Source organism: Lucilia sericata, unplaced genomic scaffold, assembly GCF_015586225.1.
Source record: "Lucilia sericata isolate MDLA Ls3-8-SP2 unplaced genomic scaffold, ASM1558622v1 Contig000217F_arrow, whole genome shotgun sequence".
Lineage (NCBI taxonomy): Eukaryota > Metazoa > Arthropoda > Insecta > Diptera > Calliphoridae > Lucilia > Lucilia sericata.
Genome location: NW_023994245.1, coordinates 346562 through 367835, shown reverse-complemented (window position 1 = coordinate 367835; position 21274 = coordinate 346562). Strand labels below are relative to the sequence as shown.

General features: G+C 31.3%; 1 protein-coding gene and 1 non-coding gene across 2 annotated transcripts; one reads left to right on the top strand and one right to left on the bottom strand.

Annotated features, from left to right (window-relative positions):
• The first annotated feature begins 13384 nt into the window (after window positions 1–13384).
• Window positions 13385–13456, top strand: Trnae-uuc. Its single transcript has one exon. It is a non-coding gene; the product is annotated as a tRNA-Glu (tRNA).
• A 39-nt stretch (window positions 13457–13495) lies between these two features.
• LOC119602276 (solute carrier family 25 member 45) lies at window positions 13496–19158 on the bottom strand. Its single transcript, XM_037953708.1, has 6 exons — window positions 18851–19158; window positions 14614–14726; window positions 14309–14549; window positions 14137–14251; window positions 13795–14062; window positions 13496–13725 (listed from the first exon to the last, which is right to left on the bottom strand). Exons 1-6 carry the CDS (start codon window positions 18891–18893, stop codon window positions 13573–13575), a joined length of 933 nt encoding a protein of 310 aa, XP_037809636.1. The 5' UTR covers window positions 18894–19158; the 3' UTR covers window positions 13496–13572.
• Window positions 19159–21274: the final 2116 nt, after the last annotated feature.

Genomic DNA, 21274 nt, shown 5'->3' with positions numbered 1-21274 from the left:
GGTACAGGTCGCAATTTTCAAGATAATTGAATGAAATTTGGCACGCACATTTTATTTGACCCAAGGCCTAAGCCTATTGAAAATGGTTGAAATCGGTCCATTATTTCACCTAGCCCCCATAGAACAGAACCCCCCGAAAAGAGCTTTTGAGCTCATAATTTTGTTAAATTTACAGATATATCGATAAAATGCGGCACAACTAAGTTTTATAGAAGTCTGGATGACCCTGCCAAATTTCATAAAGATCGGGCCCCATTTGACCCTAGCTCCCATACAAAGTCCCCTTCAGAAAATTACTTGAATGTCCCAAATTAACTTATAAACACAAATATCGCGATGAAATTTAGCACAATAAAATATTATGTAAATATAAATATATTCACAAAATTTTATCGGGCTTGGTCCATATTTGCCCCTAGCCCCCATATAAAGCCTCTTTCAGAAAATTAGATTTTCATCCATAAATTGCTTAAATGTATCGGAACAAGGGAATATTGAAGATAAATGCTTTATTATGAAAAATAAATCACATTTAATATTCATAACTGGTGTAGGGTATCATATGGTCGGCCACGCCCGACTATACTTTCTTACTTGTTTTTTTTTTGTAAATTGTGGGGGGAAAAGGGGGGAGGGAAGTGGGGGAAAAAGGCGCAAAGAACGAACGAACGAATCGACCGAAACGAACGAACGAACGAAACGAACGAAGAACGAAACGAACGAAGAACGAAACGAACTAACGAACGAACGAACGAACGAAACGAACGAACGAACGAAACGAACGAACGAACGAACGAACGAACGAACGAAACGAACGAACGAACGAACGAACGAACGAACGAACGAACGAACGAAACGAACGAAACGAACTAACGAAGAACGAACGAACGAACGAACGAACGAAAACGAACGAACGAAACGAACGAACGAACGAACGAACGAACGAAAACGAACGAACGAACGAACGAACGAAGAACGAACGAACGAACGAACGAACGAACGAAACGAACGAACGAACGAACGAACGAACGAACGAACGAACGAACGAACGAACGAACGAACGAACGAACGAACGAACAACGAACAACGAACGAACGAACGAACGAACGAACGAACGAACGAACGAAAACGAAAGAACGAACGAACGAACGAACGAACGAACGAACGAACGAACGAACAACGAACGAACGAACGAACGAACGAAGAACGAACGAACGAACGAACGAACGAACGAACGAACTAACGAACGAACGAACGAACTAAGAACGAACGAACGAACGAACGAAACGAACGAACGAACGAACGAACGAACGAACGAACGAACGACGAACGAACGAACGAACGAACGAACGAACGAACGAACGAACGAACGAACGAACGAACGAACGAACTAACGAACGAACGAACTAACGAACAACGATAAACGAAAAACGAACTAACGAACGAAACTAAATAACTAACTAACTAACTATAACTAACTAACTAACTAACTAACTAAATAACTACCTCTCTAACTAACTAACTTACGTACTAACCGCGGTATATTCTTCTTCCAAATTTAGCACCCAAACTTAAAATTTATTAAAATTTGTACATAAATGGTTTTACAAAAATCGATTTGCCGTGAAAGGTTTTTGCAAAGGTTTTTCTTATTAGAACACTACAGGTTATAACGTAGTTATAGGAAATTATATCACTTAGGATGTATTGCTTCATATTTAATCTTTATACTACAGGTAAAAAGTAAGTATGTTTTGCAAAAAGGAATAGATGAATTATACGAAAACGTTTTTTTTTTTTTTTTTTTTTTTTTGTTGCATAACATGGATTATTTTTAAATGTAAGCTCTCACATATGAATGACTTTATGTTACTTGTTTGTATGTGCAAGAATTTGCTATTTTTAGTCTAAATATGGAACCGTATTAATGCATCATAAATATGAGAAATTTACACATAAGTGGGGTAATTAACTTTGGAATAATTTCAAGGAATAAATTAGCGTGGAAAAATCTAGAATATATTCTATAATTACAAAATACAATATTTGCTGTACTAAAACGTGTTTGCTTCATAAGTAAAACGGGTCAATGACGATAATGCCTTTTTAAGAATATACGTTAATCTAAGTATTATTTGGGTGCTGATTCAATAAAAACCTTTAATTTTTTAATAATTTTGTTAAATAAATTTTAAAGTTTTTATATAGACGCGAACACTTTTTTATAAATTTGTAAAATTTTCGCAAAATAACATCAATATATGGTGTAAATTGCAGTAAAAGTATGTAAAACAGGGAAACTTACAAGCTCCATATATTGTTTTTCATTTCCAGTTTTCCTTGTCTATGTCTATCTGTCCTTTATGTCAGTAACATGTCTTTTGTATAAGAACTTTTTCCTGAAAACATTATAATTTTAATAAGGTTACATTAATTGTAAATTATTTATGGCAAATGTTGCTGATATGTAATTGAGTTGAAATTAATAATAAAAAACACAGAAGATCAAATTAACTTATGCTCTTTAATTTAATTTAAATAAAAATTGTAATAAGATATAAGATAAAATGCATACCATCATTGCCAATTATAATATAAAATTAAAATTTACTACAGAAATTTTATTTAAATATTCTTGGCTTGTTATTTTTATTTATTTACTTCTTTTGTAATTTTAATTAAAAATCAAAATAGGTAATAACTGCTGAAGAACAATATATGCAATTATTACAATTCCATACATACATATTCAATTCCACAAATAACTGTAACAGAAATACAATACATACATACATATGTATGTATATAATTACTAACATACTATTTATACACAGAGGGAAAAGGATATATACACGTCTGGTACCAAATTGACACCAAAGAGTTTATAATTTTTGAATAAAATCCGTTGTTAAAGTATATACATACGTACGTGCAACAATTCGTCGTCGAAATCTAAATTTTATACACATCCGTTGTTTAAATGTTAACAAACGTTGGTAACGGATTGTTTGTCTAGTGTTGTCTTACGTATGTGTATACTTTGACAACGGATGGTATTGAAAAATTATAAACAGTTTGGTGTCAATTTGGTACCAGACGTGTCTATTTCCTTTTCCCTCTGTGTACATACATATATCCAAATTGTCACCACAACGTATCGACTTGAAGTTAAAACAATCATATATGATCGATTGCATTAATTGCCAATTCTTCTCGAAGGCATAACAAAAACTCGGTTATACGTTGTACTTACACAACCACTTATTTTTCACTGTTAGTACTACATACCGTCTGCATTACTTTTAGGTACTTTTATGAAAACCATTTTTTGGCTCACAATACGATAACCAACTGAGCAATTTTGTGTGTGAAAAATAAAACAACTTTTTAACTCCTTATTTGTAAGTACTTTTTTAAGGAGTTATTTGTAGCAAGAGTGAAAAGTACAAATGAACTAAAAAGTGATAGAAAATCCATTTTTATAGATCTTCATTACTGCATGTTTAATTTTATGCTTCTAAACTCAATAAAGTGCCAGTTGAAATATGAAAAAGTACCAAAAATTCCCCATTTGTAGATTTTCATTTACTCAGGACTCTGCGTATTTAATTTTATAGTTCAAGAAACAAAATTATAAAAAACTCATAATTAACTTGTTGAAAAACGAAACCACCTCTAATTTCCAAAAATCCCATTTTGTGGATCGATTTGGGGGAAGAATTTTACTCACTCTCTCTCATTAACGTCTGGCATTTACATTGTTCCATCAAGTATCAGTCAGTGAACAGTAATGTTACAATTTTCCACTATCCAATAGAACTATCATAGGGGCAAGTTTCATCCCTATCGTAAGATATCGTTTTCAAAAGTTAGATCACTTTACATGAAATCTCTCTTAGATTTAAATTGGTTTTATACTCTCAAATCTGATCATTACGAAGTTTACATATTATAAAGATTTTAAACAAACATACAACATTTAATACAAATGAAATAGATACTTTTTGGATACAATATCAAAATTTAAACATACATTTGTTTGTTGAGTTATTAACTGTAAATGAAAGAGTAAACCAGTCAGTGAGTGAGCCAAAAAGGATTCAGACAGGCTAGTATAAATTATTGTTTTTGTATATGTATGTGTTTATTTATATGGAAAGAGAATTTAAGGGTATGTCATGGAAATTCTGTACAATTATTGTAATTCGATATGACTATTGTATAGTATGTATATACATATGTATATGTTTAATTGAGTATATCACGGAAAGATTCATACGCATAAATAAATATTTGTTTTATACCTATACATGTGTATGTACATGTGTTTTTGCTTATATATTTTATGTATGAATGGAAATTAGCAGGACTGCAATAATAGGAGAAAAAAATAGAAACAACAATGACATTTAAAGTAAACAATGTGTTTTTTTGTATTTGTTTAAGTGTGTATTGTTGTTATAAGATGAAATTGTTTATTGTTTTTAAAATAAATAAAATTTACAAGAAACAATTGGAAAGCGACTGCTGGTTGCAGAAACTTCATAAAGACCAAAATAAAAATATTGAAATCAAAATTAAAAAAGTTAACTTATAAATATTAATATTAAAAAATTATTTTGGTAAGTATTTAACATAATTTTTTTTAAATTAATTTTCACTAATATGTGGCTTATCTTGTTTGAGCTAAAAGCCTCTCAATTCTCGAACAGTGGGTTTTTCGTGTTTTGTCTTTTAAGAAAAACAAAATGTTGTTACAAAAACCATTTACAATAACAACAACAATAAAAATAAGTTAATAAAAATTTATGATGCGTTCATTGTATTGTCCATAAATAAATGACAATAGACCATAAAATAACCGTAAATAATACAAAGAATCTATTTATTTATGTACATAATGTAAATTGTAAATTTTAAAGTTGTTTAGTTGTTCTTAAATAAAATCAAAGAAACTACAGCATTTGCATAAATAATACATAAAACAATAACAAAGTTGAGCATAAGAAAAGTATTTTGAGAGGGGCGCGGTGGGGGGTAAAGGAAAAGATCGAGGGGGAACGAAAAAAAAAGCGGGCCGGAGGGAGAGGGCGGAGGATGGGGAGGGACAGAGGGAAGAGACAGGTAGAGGTAAGCCGCGTAACGAACGAACGAACGAACGAACGAAACGACGACAGAACGAACGAACACGAACAACGAACGAAAGAACGAACGAACGAACGAACGAACGAACGAACGAAACGAACGAACGAAACGAACGAACGAACGAACGAACGAACGAAACGAACGAAGAACGAAACGAACGAACGAACAAACGAACGAAGAACGAACGAACGAAACGAACGAACGAACGAACGAACGAACGAAAACGAACGAACGAACGAACGAACGAACGAACGAAACGAACGAACGAACGAAGAACGAACGAACGAACGAACAAACGAACGAAAAACGAACGAACGAACGAACGAACGAAGAACGAACGAACGAACGAACGAACGAACGAACGAACGAACGAACGAACGAAACGAACGAACGAACGAAAACGAACGAACGAACGAACGAACGAAAAGAACTAACGAACGAACGAAAACGAACGAAACGAACGAACGAACGAACGAACGAACGAACGAACGAACGAACTAACAACTAACTAACGAACTAACTAACTAACTAACTAACTAACTAACAACTAACTAACTAACTAACTAACTAACTAACTAACTAACTAACTAACTAACTAACTAACTAACTAACTAACTAACTAACTAACTAACTAACTAATTTAAACGTGTTTAACGAAGTCTAATTTGATTTCAGTTTATTTCAGCTTTCGATGAGTTCAAACACCCTACTCTTTTACTTCTTTAAATTTCTTAAAAATGCTAATTTCCCAATGAACGTCTTTCAATTACACACCATTGACCATTAATAAAAAAATATCAAAAAAACATTTAAACAATTTATTTAAATGTTAAGTGATAAAACCGTTTTGATACGTTGACGATGAACGAAGTTATCTGAAACAGAATTTTTAATCAATAATTTTATGGTTTTCCTTTTGGTTTTTAATTCGAACCATTATGTGGCTGTTGTCCATGTTGTTTTACAACATCTGTTATTAAAAAGTTCAAACGATGAATTCAATACAAAAAAGGACAGAAAATTAAAAACAATCTTTGCTTAAAAAAATATAAAACAAAAAATCCCAATATTAAGGAAAGTAAATGAAAAAAAAATATTTATTTAAATGTTGAAATTTCTTGAATTAATCAAGTGGAAAGATATGTTCTTAAGAATCGATACAAAAGTAACGAAATATCCCAGCAAAATCTTTACTTACCCGGTAAGTAGAGGCAAGTAATATTGTACCAAAGTGTAAGTACTTACTTTTGGGGTGACGATGACCAAAAATAACTGTTTACAAATGTGATTAGTAATCACTGATTGCCCGACTTTCCCGGTTTTTTATATTGGTTAGTGGTTCGACTAGGACTAAAACCACTAACTAATTTTTTATTAGACAAACACTCTGGCTAAATTAATAAAAGAATTAATATCATTGATAACGACCACTCATTACCATGTAATGTATGAAATAACTACTCAAATAACATACTCAATATTACCAAATTTTTAAATAATATTAGACTGGGATTTTTGCATTTAACAAATACATTCAAAAACATAACAATTGAATTTAGAATTGGTTTAAATTCAATAATAAAAATGTTTTAAACATTTTTGAAAATTATTAGAAAAATAATATTAAATAGTATTAAGGTATGTTCACACCTATCGAATATTTGACGAAAAATACATAACCACTATTTTTTTTCAAATATTTTTTTATCTTCATGGTTTTCCAAATTGCAAATAATAACGAATCAAATAATAAAGAAGTTTTATATAAAAATGTCGATTTTTAAGGTTCAAGTAATTTTTGTAAAATATTTTGTAGGTGTGAAAGTAACTTTAGGCTTAAGAAGTTGTTAGAGAAAAACTGCCTTTTCTATTATATAAAAAATAAAAAATATTTACTACAATTAAATAATAACTTATATAAGATGTATTAAATTTCCTTTTTATGATATCATCAATTATTTAAAGTTTTAATGGTTGTGGGAAAATTTACGTAATTTTAATTAAGCACTTCTGTGAACAATAAATTTTAATAGATTTACATAATTAATCAAGATAGTTTATCAAAAGCATTAAATGAAAAATTACATAAAATAAATTAAACAACTTAAATTTATTTCTTCATATTTAAAGCTACAAAACAAATTTTGAAATGTTACATCAGTAATGTTACAATTTTGTTTGTTAAGTTAGTTCCTAGGATAATGTATTTCTTTAAGTTGATTAACCCTACTTATATAACTGAACTTGTGCGTAAATTTCATATAAAAATTTATTATACATGACTTAAATTCCATATTTAGAATAAAAAATAAAGTTACAAATAAGTACAAGTATTTAACTTGAAGTCATCCACTTGCGTAGGTTTTTAATTTAAAAAATAATGCCTTATTACACAACAACAAAAAAAAATATTTTTATATCAACAACACCTCTTTCTGCATGAAGATTTATACCTATCTATTTGGTGTTTTGCTATACTTACTTTTTTATCCCTAGCATAGAGATTAAAGATAAAGAAGGTGAATGAAATTTTTAAGAATTTTCCATAATTTTAAAAGCAAAACATACATATTCAAAGGTGCAATCGTAAAATATACATACATATTCTTAAAAGATGATTTTCTCATTCAGGTTCAATGGTGAAATTCTTTATAAACATGTTTTATAAGAATCAAAATTCATAATTTCTCATTTGTTCTGAGAAATTAAAAACTCTTTTAAATTCTGCAGAATAGACATTTGATCCCTAATACAATTCAGCATAAATCTAATAAACAAGTTAATAAAAAATGCCTAAAAGATTGATCCATAAAGATCTATATAAGTCCCCCTATAGGCGACAGAAAAAGTGTTCCAGCTTTAACATAAAATTCGGACTCTCATTACCTCTTAAAGTGCCTTTTCTTCGATCTCAAAATATTTGAATTTAATTTCAATGAAAGCCTGGTAATTACTGACCTCTCCGAATGTTTTAGATTCGTTCAATTTTGTATAGTTGTGCCCATTAATCTTTGAGTCTACAATGAATATCGTATCATCATACTAAACTCGGATACTATGTCCTATTCACCGTCCCGGCGAGTATATGACTTATAGCTTACTTCTGAAGAATATTCAATTATGACTCTCTTAAAGTCTAAGCTATCGAAATGCTTTATGTGAACATCTGCCTTGAAAGCCTTATTTCATGGTGGTCTTTTTCATCCACAGCTTTTGACGACTCACCACCACCCTTTTGAGTAAATTATATCTTGTTCCGGTCCATGTACAAGCACCTTGCTCAAGTACTTGAGCCATCTAATCTCTGACCATTGCTGGCCCGTTACATAACTTCCGAGATGCAAAAACATCACTTTCGCTTACAACCACGTAGATGGGATGGCTTCTATTGAGTCGGCAACAGAACCTAGAGACGTAATGGATAGACCGAAATACGAATCCATCAAATAAGCCGAGGACTTGTTTTTGCTCCCAGAGAATACACTGTGGTAAATATGGTATGAACAGAGTTTACTCTGAACATATCTGGACAAAGAAGGAAAATTCCATGGTATCACTTGTATAAGTTACCTTACATCTATCGCCATTCAATCCAGCATACTTATCGTTCATTCGGCACACTCACTGAGAAAAACATCCGAAACACCCAATCTTGTTAAACGAACTCATTTCCAACGCTTAGTTCACAGTCTTACTCCTCTGTGGATTATCTGTTGGCAACAGCACCGAACTTATCCCGAATTACCACTTGCTTACTTTTGAAAAGTAATGAATTGAAAAATGACGCTTTTCACTACTTATTCATTAGCATTTAAACTGATTATTTTAACACTGTGATGACATTGGAGGCAAGTACTTACCACGCTCGCTTACAAATAACTACTTAAATAAGTACTTACTTACAAATAAGGAGTTAAAAAGTTGTTTTGTTTTAAAAACACAGAATACGAACCTGTTTGCTGTCTTACTCACAACAACACTGCTTATTTATTTTATTGTGCGTCCGATAATGGTTCTTAAAAGTAATGCAGACGGTAAGTAGTAGTCATTGAAAAGTAAGTGGTTATGTAAGTACAAGCCATTACACAGTTTTTGCAGGGATATTGCACATAGATCAAGATTTTTAATCGCCGGTAGGGAGGCCTTCCTACAAAGATGTGGTCCACCCCAATGTATATGTATATAAATTATAATAAATTGATACTTAATCAAGGATTATTTGAAACAAAAATAGTTTTTGTTGTTGTTTTTTTAATTAAATTCTAATTTGGTAATAAATATTGTTTTCTAAAATAATTCAAGCATAAGTTGTCTATAAAATGTGTATCCACAAAAGCGGGAAAATTAAAATAAAATAATAAAAAATAAACACAAATATTTATAGCATAATTGAGAAGTAATAGTAAATTAACTATTTTGCCAAAGGTCGCTCGTGTATATGGACTAACAACAAATCCTTTAGTAATTACTAAAAGGTTTGTAGCTGGTACATTATAATGAAAATAAGATAACTTTTAGCTTGAAAACAATATCATGATAATGAAGTACATAAATACTTTATTATCTTTGAATTAAGTTCACCTTTACAAATTTAATATTTTTAAAATACTTCAACAATACAAACTACATAATAAACTTAATATTTCATTTCCTAAATCTGTACACAATTTAAAAATTCCTACTAAAACGCAATGTACAAATTATGATTTTATGTTAACAATTTCCATTATGATGAATAGACGACTCTGATGATGCTGCTAATTATGTTTAAAAAATATTTTGTGCTACAATTTGTAAAACAGAACGAAATAAACTCAAACCACATTTTCAAATTCACGATACAATGAAATGAAAATTTGCCACATAAAAACGGAAGTAAAATGATTCATTAGTTCATTAATTTGAGTTATGAAAAATGCTGACGAAAAAAATTTAACAACAACAACTAGATACAGGATTTTTTTTGCAGGACTCATCTGTTGGTGGCAAGAACACACTGTTCAGATGATTAAACAATTTTGAAACTTTAAATTTATTTATATTTCTCACACTTTTAGTTAAAAAACCAAAAAAAAAGCAGAATGAGGAGGAATTTAAGGCATTTTCTTTGTATACATAGTTTAATTAAGTTAAAGAAAATGGTGGATTCAAAAAATTACACCGTGCAACACAAAAAAATATAATAACATATGAACACCTCTACGTCATTAAAGACCAAGAGGCAAAGTGAATATATAAAATAAAAAAAATGTCATCTTTAAGACCACATGTTTAAAAATACTTCTCTAAATTGGGCGTATACTTAATATTTGTAATATCAATAAATCATTAACACGTATACGTACAGGTGTCGTTTATGAAAACAGTGCAGATTTCACAATGTGAAACTAGAAATGAAAAAATGAAGATGAAGTTTTTTGATTTTATATATTCACAATTGTTGTTCTTTATGACAAGAGCTACAACTTAACCTCAAAGAATAAATCAAAATTCCGAATGGTTTTCGAAATAAGAGCCTGAGAAAATGATTACATTTTGGCTAAAATGACACCGAGGCCGCAAATCTTTTGCTTCCTCATAAGGTCTACTTTGTATCGTGGGGATATTATAGATTTATTTTAGTCAATTTTTTATTTAAATACTTACTTTCTCTTTGTTTACTCTTACTCCTCTTGCGAGATCACTTAATTTCAAAATCAAATAATTCAACAATGTGAACGTTACTTTAGTTAACAGCTATTTAAGTTTGTTTGCTCCTGCAAAAGTGGAAAAATGCTAAATATTTACTTTGTGGAGGTCAAGCCAATTCTGTAAAAATATTTTCACACAGCCAAACAATTTTAGAAAATTAAATTTTTTCATTTGATATTTGTTGTCTTAAAGTAAACAAATATTTCTTTAAATTTTTGCCATCACCAGAAACGTAACGGTGCTGTTTGTCTTAAATTATCCAAAAATTTCATTTAATAATTTTATTGTTATAATTTTATAAATAACATGCTGTGCGAGAGAATTTGCTTTGATATCATTAATTTTCATTTCATGGCACTAATTGAATGGAAAATAAATGCAGAGATGTTGATGATGAAAAGTACAAAAAAAAGGAAAAAAACAATGAAATATTTAAATAAATTAATATCAAAAGCCGAATGTAAATTATGTATGTATGTACCCAGCAAAAACTTATTTTAAAAAGTAATGAGTTAAAAAGCTAAAAAGGCCGCTTTCACTGCTTCTTCATTAGCATTTATATTTACTTATTGACATTGGAGTCAAGTACTTACCACGCTCGCTTACAAATACCCACTTATAAAAAACTTACAAATAAGGAGTTAAATAGTTGTTTTGTTTTAAAAAGAAAAAATTGCTCAAACAGAATACGAACCTGGGATTCGTTAGTTTGCTGTCATACTCACAACAGCACTGATTAGTTGTTTTATTGAGCGTCCTATAATGGTTTTCACACAGAAAAACTATTTGCTTTCTGTGTGTGAAACAGTTGATTGTGCGCGATTCCATAAAATGTGCAAATCTTAAAAGTAATGCAGACGGTAAGTAGTAGTCATTGAAAAGTAAGTGGTTATGTAATTACAAGCCATTACCGAGTTTTTACTGGGTATGTATATCTAACATAAGAAGAGAGATTTATATTTAAGCTTATTAAATGCAAAAAACAATTATTCAAACACTTTCAAAAGGGTGTTGCAGTCGGAGCCGTGAGGAGTTAACATTAATACTATAGAAAGGCGTTACCTAAAGGGAGTTTGAAGACCCGAAACTCAGTTAAGAAGATTCCATATTGTCCTCCTTGGTACTTATACAGAGTCGAGTTGGATTAGAGATTTTAATTATTTGTTATTTTCTTTAACAAAAGACCCTTTAATATTTATATGGAATTTTTTTTAAATACCTTATTACAATCTGTCATGTATATGAGCAATATTTATAGCAGTAAAATGATTAACACTGCTGACAGTTAAAGTAATTAAAATAAAAGTATTAATTAGATAAAAGTATAAACAAAACTGAAATTCACAAAAAATACTCATAATTTACTAAAAACAAATCTTATTTTAACTAGAAATTCCATAAGGACCTTTCATTTTTTCCAGAAAAAAATAGTTTTATTTAAACCATGTAAAACTTTAGAATAAATGGCTTCCTCTTATTAACGTTGCACAGTGGGAAAAACTTCGTATTTGGTTATTTATGATCAGGACAAAATTCATACCACCAATACCTCTATAGACAAGCAAAGTTCTATTAAAATTGATCAAACCGTTTATTAATTACCGGTTTAATCAGGAACGCATCATTATATCAAATTCCATATTAGACCATATAATCAACTACACTAGGGGTATTCGAAAGTCATGGTATATTTGACTAAAATCGTACTTATAATGGTCTGAACCTTACACAACATTTATATACGATTAATTAATCAAGTACCAAGTTATAGGTTAGTCAATAGATTAGTTATTATATAGATCCATAGACTAGTCCCTTTTTGAGATATTATAACAGCGCCAAGTCAACTCAAGATAACACGATATCTCAAATACCACATGTGATGGAGATTTAGCGCGGCTCAATACTTTAAAAAACTTGGTCTTAGGGTTAGGTTTTTTTTAAAATTTTGTCGGCCAGTGTTATTCAAATTCCACATTCTAGACAATGGACTACTAAATACAGTAGTTCATATACCAGTAAATAGACTAGTTATAGGCTATTCCATAGACTATTTAATAGGGTAGTTCATGACCCGTCAATAGGCTAGCACATAAATGTATTAGGCTAGTCCATAGACAATACTAGCCATACCCACTTATAGTGATGGATGACCAACATAAAGCGCAAATCTTTTGAATCTTAAAATTAAAAATATTATTTAGAAAACTTTCAAACTTTGCTAAGCAATGTCCAACACCTCTCATTGTGTATATAATTGAAAAAGCTTGCATGGAAAAGTGTAGAGAAAGCTCTATGAGTGGAAACTTAGCTGTCTAAAATCTAAATGTGAATGAATGTGTGTAAAAAGCTGTATTAAAACACAAACAAAACTCACACTTGTGTGATTCCAATGAGCTTTTGTTTAAGTTTCTGCTCTTTCTATAGAAAGAGCATATATGAATGAGGGTGACTGAATTTCTAAAGCTTTTTGGGCATTTCCATACGTTTATAAATCTGCAGTCAAAGTAGCACAACTGCATTAATAATATTCATTGCAGTTTTCATATCCCATATGGTCTAGTGGCTAGGATATCTGGCTTTCACCCAGAAGGCCCGGGTTCGATTCCCGGTATGGGAAGTTTTTTTTAATATTTTAATATAAAAATCATTTTATGTGCATATTTCTAATAATTTTATTTAATTTACACAGCCAATATTGATTTTCTACCAATTAAAAGTTATAAAAACTAAAACTTAAATAAATTTAGGGGCAGATTTTTGTATATGCCAAACTTTATGACACCATTCAAGAGCATATTCATAACCCACAAAGGTAGCAGCATTAAAGGGTATAGCACGAACCACCAGCATCCAGCTACCGCGGAATAATCTACGCCAACCATAACGCTGTATGATGAAAACAAAAGAATTTAAATTAGGAATTTGTTTTTCAATTAAAATATAATTTGTATTTACCTTAAAATTCTTCGTTAGACAATGCCAAATATTACGATATTGACGACTTTCTTCAGCCTGCATTATGGTCTTGACCACATCGAATGGTATAACACAAACCCACGATAAAATACCAGCCCAGGCGCCAGCCAATGTTGTTACCACAAAATCCACTTTAGCCTCATCATCTTTGCGTAAACGCCGACGATTTTGTACAAATTCAGTTTCATCTATATACGTAGTGGTATGACGATAAGCCAACATATAAATACCATAAGGAAAGACATCACTAGAAGAATAAAAAAATAAAATCTTAAACAATCTGTTCCTATAAGGATTCACAAAAAATGTTCGAAAATCTACCGACACATCATGGGTATTAAGCCGCGATAAAGTCCCGATATACCATCAGTTTGTAAGATCTTTTTAAACGTACCATACGTGGTTCTGCGTATGCCATAGACGTAATCGCTGTAAACTAAAAAAGAAAGAGATTTTTAAACAACTTCCAATTTTAATACGATTCAGTATTTACAATGTTGGGTCTGTAGACGCACTTTTATCAATTCTATGGGACAGGCTATGAAGGATTGCACAAAACCTGCCACCGAACCGGCCACAAATATATTTTTATCTTCCAATTGTTCCCGTTGATAGTCACTGTGACACACCATTCTCAGCTGCCGCAAATGATTGCCATACACCCCGAATAAAATCGAATTAATGGCGCCCGTTGTGACAAATGGAAAAAACATACCCCTATAAAATCCATTGATCTAGAGGAATAGAAAGGCACAAAAATTAACTCAATTTTATATATCATTATACAACATTTCCTACCCCTCTGTTACGTTTGTAGATCTGTTGCGTGGCTGTGGGTACTGAGGTATTTGAGGCCTGCTGCCATGTTTTTATAGTATCCAAAGGATGTGCTATTAATACTCCACAAGCACCTGTGAGGGGGTTTCGAAAAATATATATTATTTAATTTTAATTGGTTTTCTTTTTTTTCTTTCTTTTGAAATCTTTAAAGATAATTTTTGGTCATTCAATTGTCAGGCATTGTTAATCAGAATATGTGCGAAATGTATTTTTATATTTTTTTGATATATTTGCTTGTGTTTCAACGTTGTACCAAATCATTAAATTAGACATTTATTGACAGATTCCCAATAGGGGTGTAACGCCAAACGTGGTTTTTTACAACTTGGTTAAGATTTTTGTCTATTTATATGTCCTTTATACTTTTAAAAGGTATAAGTAAAAAGTTCAATCTAATAACTTTTAAATCTGAAAATGTTGATCAAATTCCCAGACCTTCAAACTTATATATAAGAAAATTCCATTTTAAATTTAAAATTGTATTTCCCATAGTCACCGATTTGGACAAAATTCTGTAAACATGTAAAGTAAGGTCCATGAGAGTGAGAACTGACTTTTTTACACTTAAATTCACAATTTAAGAAAATCATATATCTGAGTATAACTGAGAACCACTTTAGCATTAACAAGAATGGTTGGTTGGTTAACGTGGTAGTTCACTGCACGCGAACTGTCGAGTACAGTCGAAGAGACTCCGTTTTGAACGGACCACTTCACTCGTCAGATGTAGTATTTATAGTATTATATACAGCCTGTAGCCGTCATCTGGGTAATTAAGCAGATATCTCACCAAAGTTAGATATGAAGTAACTGCCAAGGAAGCGGTTTCTCATTACGGCCAGAGCAGAGCATTCACAGTGAAGATGGAAGACCGTTTCTTCCTTTTACCTGTCTTTGCAACTGCTGATCTTTAAAGGGGAGCCCAAGCCGATTTGCATGTCTGCCTATCACCCAGTGTCCTGTTTTTACTGCTATTAGCCTCGATAAGTCCCGCCTACTACCCAGTCTTGACAGATCCTTCTTGCATTGTCTAACTAATAGGGAAGTGGTAGTATAAGAGTTTAGTGAGAGAAGTGCCGCTTGACTATCGATAAAGATTCCTATGTTGCCGCGAATATTGTATATAGGTCAGGCTGACATTATAGCAAATTAACAAGAATATTTAGAACAAAAAATGGGCGGACTGTAAAAAGGGGCGTGGCGCCACTATATGTAAAGAAAAAAAAAACGTTTGTCTGGGAAACGATTAGAGGCATAATTTTCACATTTTGCAAAAAAGAACTTTAACATCCTTGTGAACATTTGAGGGGAAATGAGCAGACTTTCATTAGGGGGGTTTGGAAACTCCAATATAAATTAAATAAAATACTTCGTGTATCGTCACTCTGTTTGAGCTAAAATCCTCTTGACAGAAATTTTGAACGAACAACTTAGACATCCAAGTTTGGGTAATAAATTTGCGGACAAGCAATGGGGGGTAGCACCCATATTCTGACATTCATTTGAGGGCCTTGGAACTTTTTATATGAACTAAAATCAAAAATTCGTATATCTGGGAAACTATTAGAGCTAAAATTTGCAACAACTCTGACATCCATGTCAACATTTGGTATCTCCAGATCTAGAAATTTGCACCAAGAACTTTTACATCAATGTGAACATTTGGATAATAAATTGGGGGACTAGCAATAGGTACTAGTTTCCGAGATTTTTTTCCGTAATTTTCCTCAATTTTATGCTACAGATGGTCAGACTAATTTTTGCCGTTTCCTTTTTCAACACCAAAAATTTTTGCACATCATCAGATAATATTTTTGAAAAATCTTCTTCCCCTTAATTCCCCTATTCTAAGTGCAAACTGCCTATTTTTAACGTGAAAGTCAATACACTTTTGGCAACATTGTTTTTATATGAAAAAACAACAAATGTAATATGTGAAAACGCTTTCAAATTATTTATATATACTATTCTTTATTCTCTTCTGCCGGCATATAGAAAATGATAGATGCACAGACTCACACCTACATAAACACAATTTACACATATAATGCCAATTAGCAAGAAAATTTTAAAATCATTACGCAGTTTTGTAAAATTTTCAGCAAACGGCCAAATATATTACAAATCGTCCCACTATAGCATACATTAATAGAAAATTTCAAGTGTCGGAATACAAGCTTAAAATTCCCTTTACATGTAGCCCTAGAAAAATCATGTTATTGACGCCTTTAATCTTAATCACACAAATTCCACAAACCACGGGAATCAGTTATAAATACCTATTTATGTATTTACTAGAAGACATGTGATAAAAATATAACAAAAATTTCACCAAATTGAAAATAAACATAAACACTTCTAAATTATAATTTATAATTGGTTCTAATTTATTACAAAATTAGCCAATGTGCGCATATTTACAAAAGCTTCTTTTTACCTAATTAATACTAAATTATTTATGCATGTAAATTATGAACAAATAAAAACAATTATTATAAACAAATTATTTGCCATAGTCTAGTCGAATATAACAAACAACTAGCTAATTCTCATGCTGCAGCCACTTGTTATTATAGATCAAGAAACATCTGCCAAGAAAAAAGAATAAGATCGAAAAAAAATTACAGCAACGTGCTTTGCCACTAATTACGTTTATAAAAATGTGAAAATGTACGTGTTTTGGTTAGTGTTTATAGTTATTCGATTAAAGTTTAATCGTGGACATCGAAATGATCAATGATGGTATTATCGCCCGATGTTCAGAAACTAAGTTTCGTGGACGTAATTCCTAAGAATCAATCAATCAAAGTTCGTGAGGGATGTAATAATATCACTCCCAAGATATCTGTATTTAATTTAGACGAAAGCCTGACAATGACAAAAAAAGTGCTCCTGATTTTCACTGTCCTCTCCACATGCTCTGAATTTGTCTCAACCAATTGCCTCCAATCTCGTATAGCTGTGTCCTTAATCCTGTGTCTACTCAGAATAGGTACCATCATACCAACCTCAGAATTGCTCATTTCGAGGAGGCTCCCTTCTCTGCTCTCTTTAGGACCTTCCCTTCTTCTCTCGTTGCGTCGAATGATTTTGCGTTCATAAGGTTAACTACCTTGAGCTCCCTTCCCTTTCAAGCTAGTACATTCGCTCTTTAGTTGCCGAATACTCCTGAGTGGCCTGGTACTAACTTTTAACATCTAGGAGAGTATTCGGTAAAATCTTTTTCACAATCCAATGCGATCTTAGATATAACTTTAACACCCGTTATCACCCTAATTGCTGTTAGCGCCATTTTATTCTAGTCCAATTTACGCATTCCGTTATCGCTTGGACATCTGCCTGGATACTAGTGTTGTGATTAGGTGGACGGTAGTATATTTCTGTTTCTGTGTCTTCAATGTAGAACCCCTGCTTTGTGAACCAGTTTAGAACTATCCGTTTAGCAAAGTATGGGTATTAGCAATAAATTAGAAATAAATCACATAAAATCGTATTTGGGAACAGCTTTTATATACATAGGTCTTCTCATTAAGAATGATGTTGTTTTTAAATAAAAAATTATAACGGAATTGGTTTTTATATCAAATACACATCACATCACTTATATATAATTCAAACACTTATAAATTCAGTCTCTAAAACCTACGTCATTTAAAAATTATGTCACCAATGAAACGTCATATTGTTAACGATTAATCTGTAATCGAATAACTTGTAAATGAAAACGATAACACTACTAGAGAATTGCAACAACCGTTAGACATATTTCTTTACAAAAACATATGTTTATAAGAGTATAACGGTGGGTTTCTAAGAGAGGGAGATTGAGAGGAGAGAAATTGAGAATTATTTATTATTTTAAATAAAATAAAAAGAGATCACGGGCGCCAAACATGAACTTGACCAACTGTTTCGTTACGCACTAAAGGAAGGTTAAGATAATTTTGGAAAATTGTGCACACAATTAAATAGTTTGTTTAAAACAAACTAAAGCTTTAATAGTTTAATAGGTTCTTTAGGAAATTGGTGATTACTTTTAATTAAAATTTTGTTTCTATTATTTTATTACATCACCATGCAAGTGAAAGTGCACAACAAGGCATTTATTTTATTATTAACTTGTGTGTTAAATAATATTGTGTTAGAATGAATTATTATTATTATGAATTTATTTTAAATATTAAATTTCACTTGCCACCAAAACAACCAGCCATAAAATCACAATAACTTTCTTTCATTTTTATTTTTTTGTTTTTTTAATTATTTATTAATTTATTTTTTTTTTTTTTGTATATTTTTCTTATTTGTTTTCAATTTTTATTGCCACACATTTTTATTCTCGTTGTTATAGAATATCGTAATAAAAATCTTGTTATGATGAAATTTTAAAACTAAATAATGAATTTATGTAAATATTTTCTAATTGCCTAATGCACTTTTCTATGTTTAATGAATGAACCCCATAGCAGGGGACGACGACTGACTCTACCGAAACTGCGCTAATTAACAACTAAATAAAAAGTGCAGTTTTTGTTTTTTACAAATGTCAAAACAAATGAAAAAGCTTTCTTTTAATTTTACAAAAAGCTTTCTGTTATTAAAATAAAATGTGCTTGAAATTATTGTAATGTAAATAAAGTGTCCTTAATCTAAGAGAATGTTAATGGCGAAATAGAAAAAGAATAACTATTGATTGTACCCTACACCACTGTGGAGAATATAGAGCATTTGAGCTAATGTTTGCAACTTATAGGAGACTTTGTATGGGGGCTAGGGTCAAATAATCAGCAGTATCATTTAGACTTGTATAAAACTGTGTTATGCTGATTTTAGTAGAGATAATAGTACATTTAACAGAGTTATGAGCTCAAAAGCTTTATGCGGGGGTACGGTTATATGGAAGTTAGGTTAAATAATGAACCTATTCCAATCATTTTCAATCAAATCTTAAATATTGCAAACTGACTTCTTTATGGATTCAGAAAGTGAGGTGTAGGGTAGATGTAATTATTAAAATTGGCCCATAAACTAAAATAGAAGAACCATTTCTCAGATTCATTGAGATGAATGTAAATTAAATCTATAGCACAAAACCTGGTCCGATTGCGGTCGGCTGTTACAGTCACCCCGTGCTCCAATGAGATATAGAAGAAATAGTATGCGGTATGCATAGGGTCACATATCAGAATTCAACAACAAAACTTTATTAAGACCCAAAAATTCAGAAGACCCAAAGGACAGAAGACAAGTCATACAAATTTTAATAAAACAAAGTCGGAACATGTTAGTTCAGATTAGTCTGGACATAAAATGGAAATAAAAGTCCATTTTCTGGCCAAATTAAAGAAGGTAGGGCAAAAAGAAAAAAAAATAATTTCCCAACAAAAACCGAATTTTTCAAAGAAAACATAAAAGTCCATTTTTCTGGCTAAACTGAAGGCCCTAGGACAAAAAGAAAATAAATTTGTGATCACTTTCACGAATTTTTGAGTGAAAACATAAAAGTCCATTTTCTGACTAAACCAGAGGCCCTAGGGCAAAAAGAAAGAAAATCTGTGATCACTTTAATTTCCAACGAAAATCGAATTTAAAAAAAAAAAAACATAAAAGTCCATTTTCTGCAAATATGTGATCACTTTAATTTCCCAACAAAATCCGAATTTTTGAGTGAAATAGTCCATTTTCTGGCTAATCCAGAGGCCCTAGGGCAAAAAGAAAGAAAATCTGTGATAACTAAATTTTCCCAACAAAAACCGAATTTTTAAGTGAAAACATAAAAGTCCATTTTCTGGCTAAACTAAAGGCTCTGGGTCAAAAAGAAAGAAAATCTGTGATCACTAAATTTTCCCAACAAAAACCGAATTTTTAAGTGAAAACATAAAAGTCCATTTTTTGGCTAAACTAAAGGCTCTAGGGCAAAAAGAAAGAAAATCTGTGATCACTTAATTATCCCAACAAAAACCGAATTTTTGGGTGAAAACATAAAAGTCCATTTTCTGGCTAAACTAAAGGCTCTATGGCAAAAAGAAAGAAAATCTGTGATCACTTAATTTTCCTAACAAAAACCGAACTTTTGGGTGAAAACATAAAAGTCCATTTTCTGGCTAAACTAAAGGCTCTGGGGCAAAAAGAAAGAAAATCTGTGATCACTAAATTTTCCCAACAAAAACCGAATTTTGAAGTGAAAACATAAAAGTCCATTTTCTGGCTAAACTAAAGGCCCTAGGGCAAAAAGAAAGAAAATCTGTGATCACTTTAATTTCCCAGCAAAAACCGAATTTTCGAGTGAAAACATAAAAGTCCATTTTCTGGCTAAACTAAAGGCTCTGGGGCAAAAAGAAAGAAAATCTGTGATCACTAAATTTTCCCAACAAAAACCGAATTTTTAAGTGAAAACATAAAAGTCCATTTTCTGGCTAAACCAGAGGCTCTAGGGCAAAAAGAAAGAAAATCTGTGATCACTTTAATTTCCTAGCAAAAAACGAATTTTTGAGTGAAAATATAAAAGTCCATTTTCTGGCTAATCCAGAGGCCCTAGGGCAAAAAGAAAGAAAATCTGTGATCACATTAATTTCCCAAAAAAAACCGAATTTTTGAGTGAAAACATAAAGGTCCATTT

What these genes read in the sequence shown, in the direction of transcription:
- LOC119602276 (XM_037953708.1), bottom strand. Translation starts at nt 18,893, where the DNA reads ATGAAAGAAAGTTATTGTGATTTTATGGCTGGTTGTTTTGGTG. An exon ending in GCGTCTACAGACCCAACATT is followed by an intron (nt 14,252 to 14,308) that starts GTAAATACTGAA and finishes TTTCTTTTTTAG; the next exon opens with TTTACAGCGATTACGTCTAT. An exon ending in TTAATACCCATGATGTGTCG is followed by an intron (nt 14,063 to 14,136) that starts GTAGATTTTCGA and finishes TTATTCTTCTAG; the next exon opens with TGATGTCTTTCCTTATGGTA.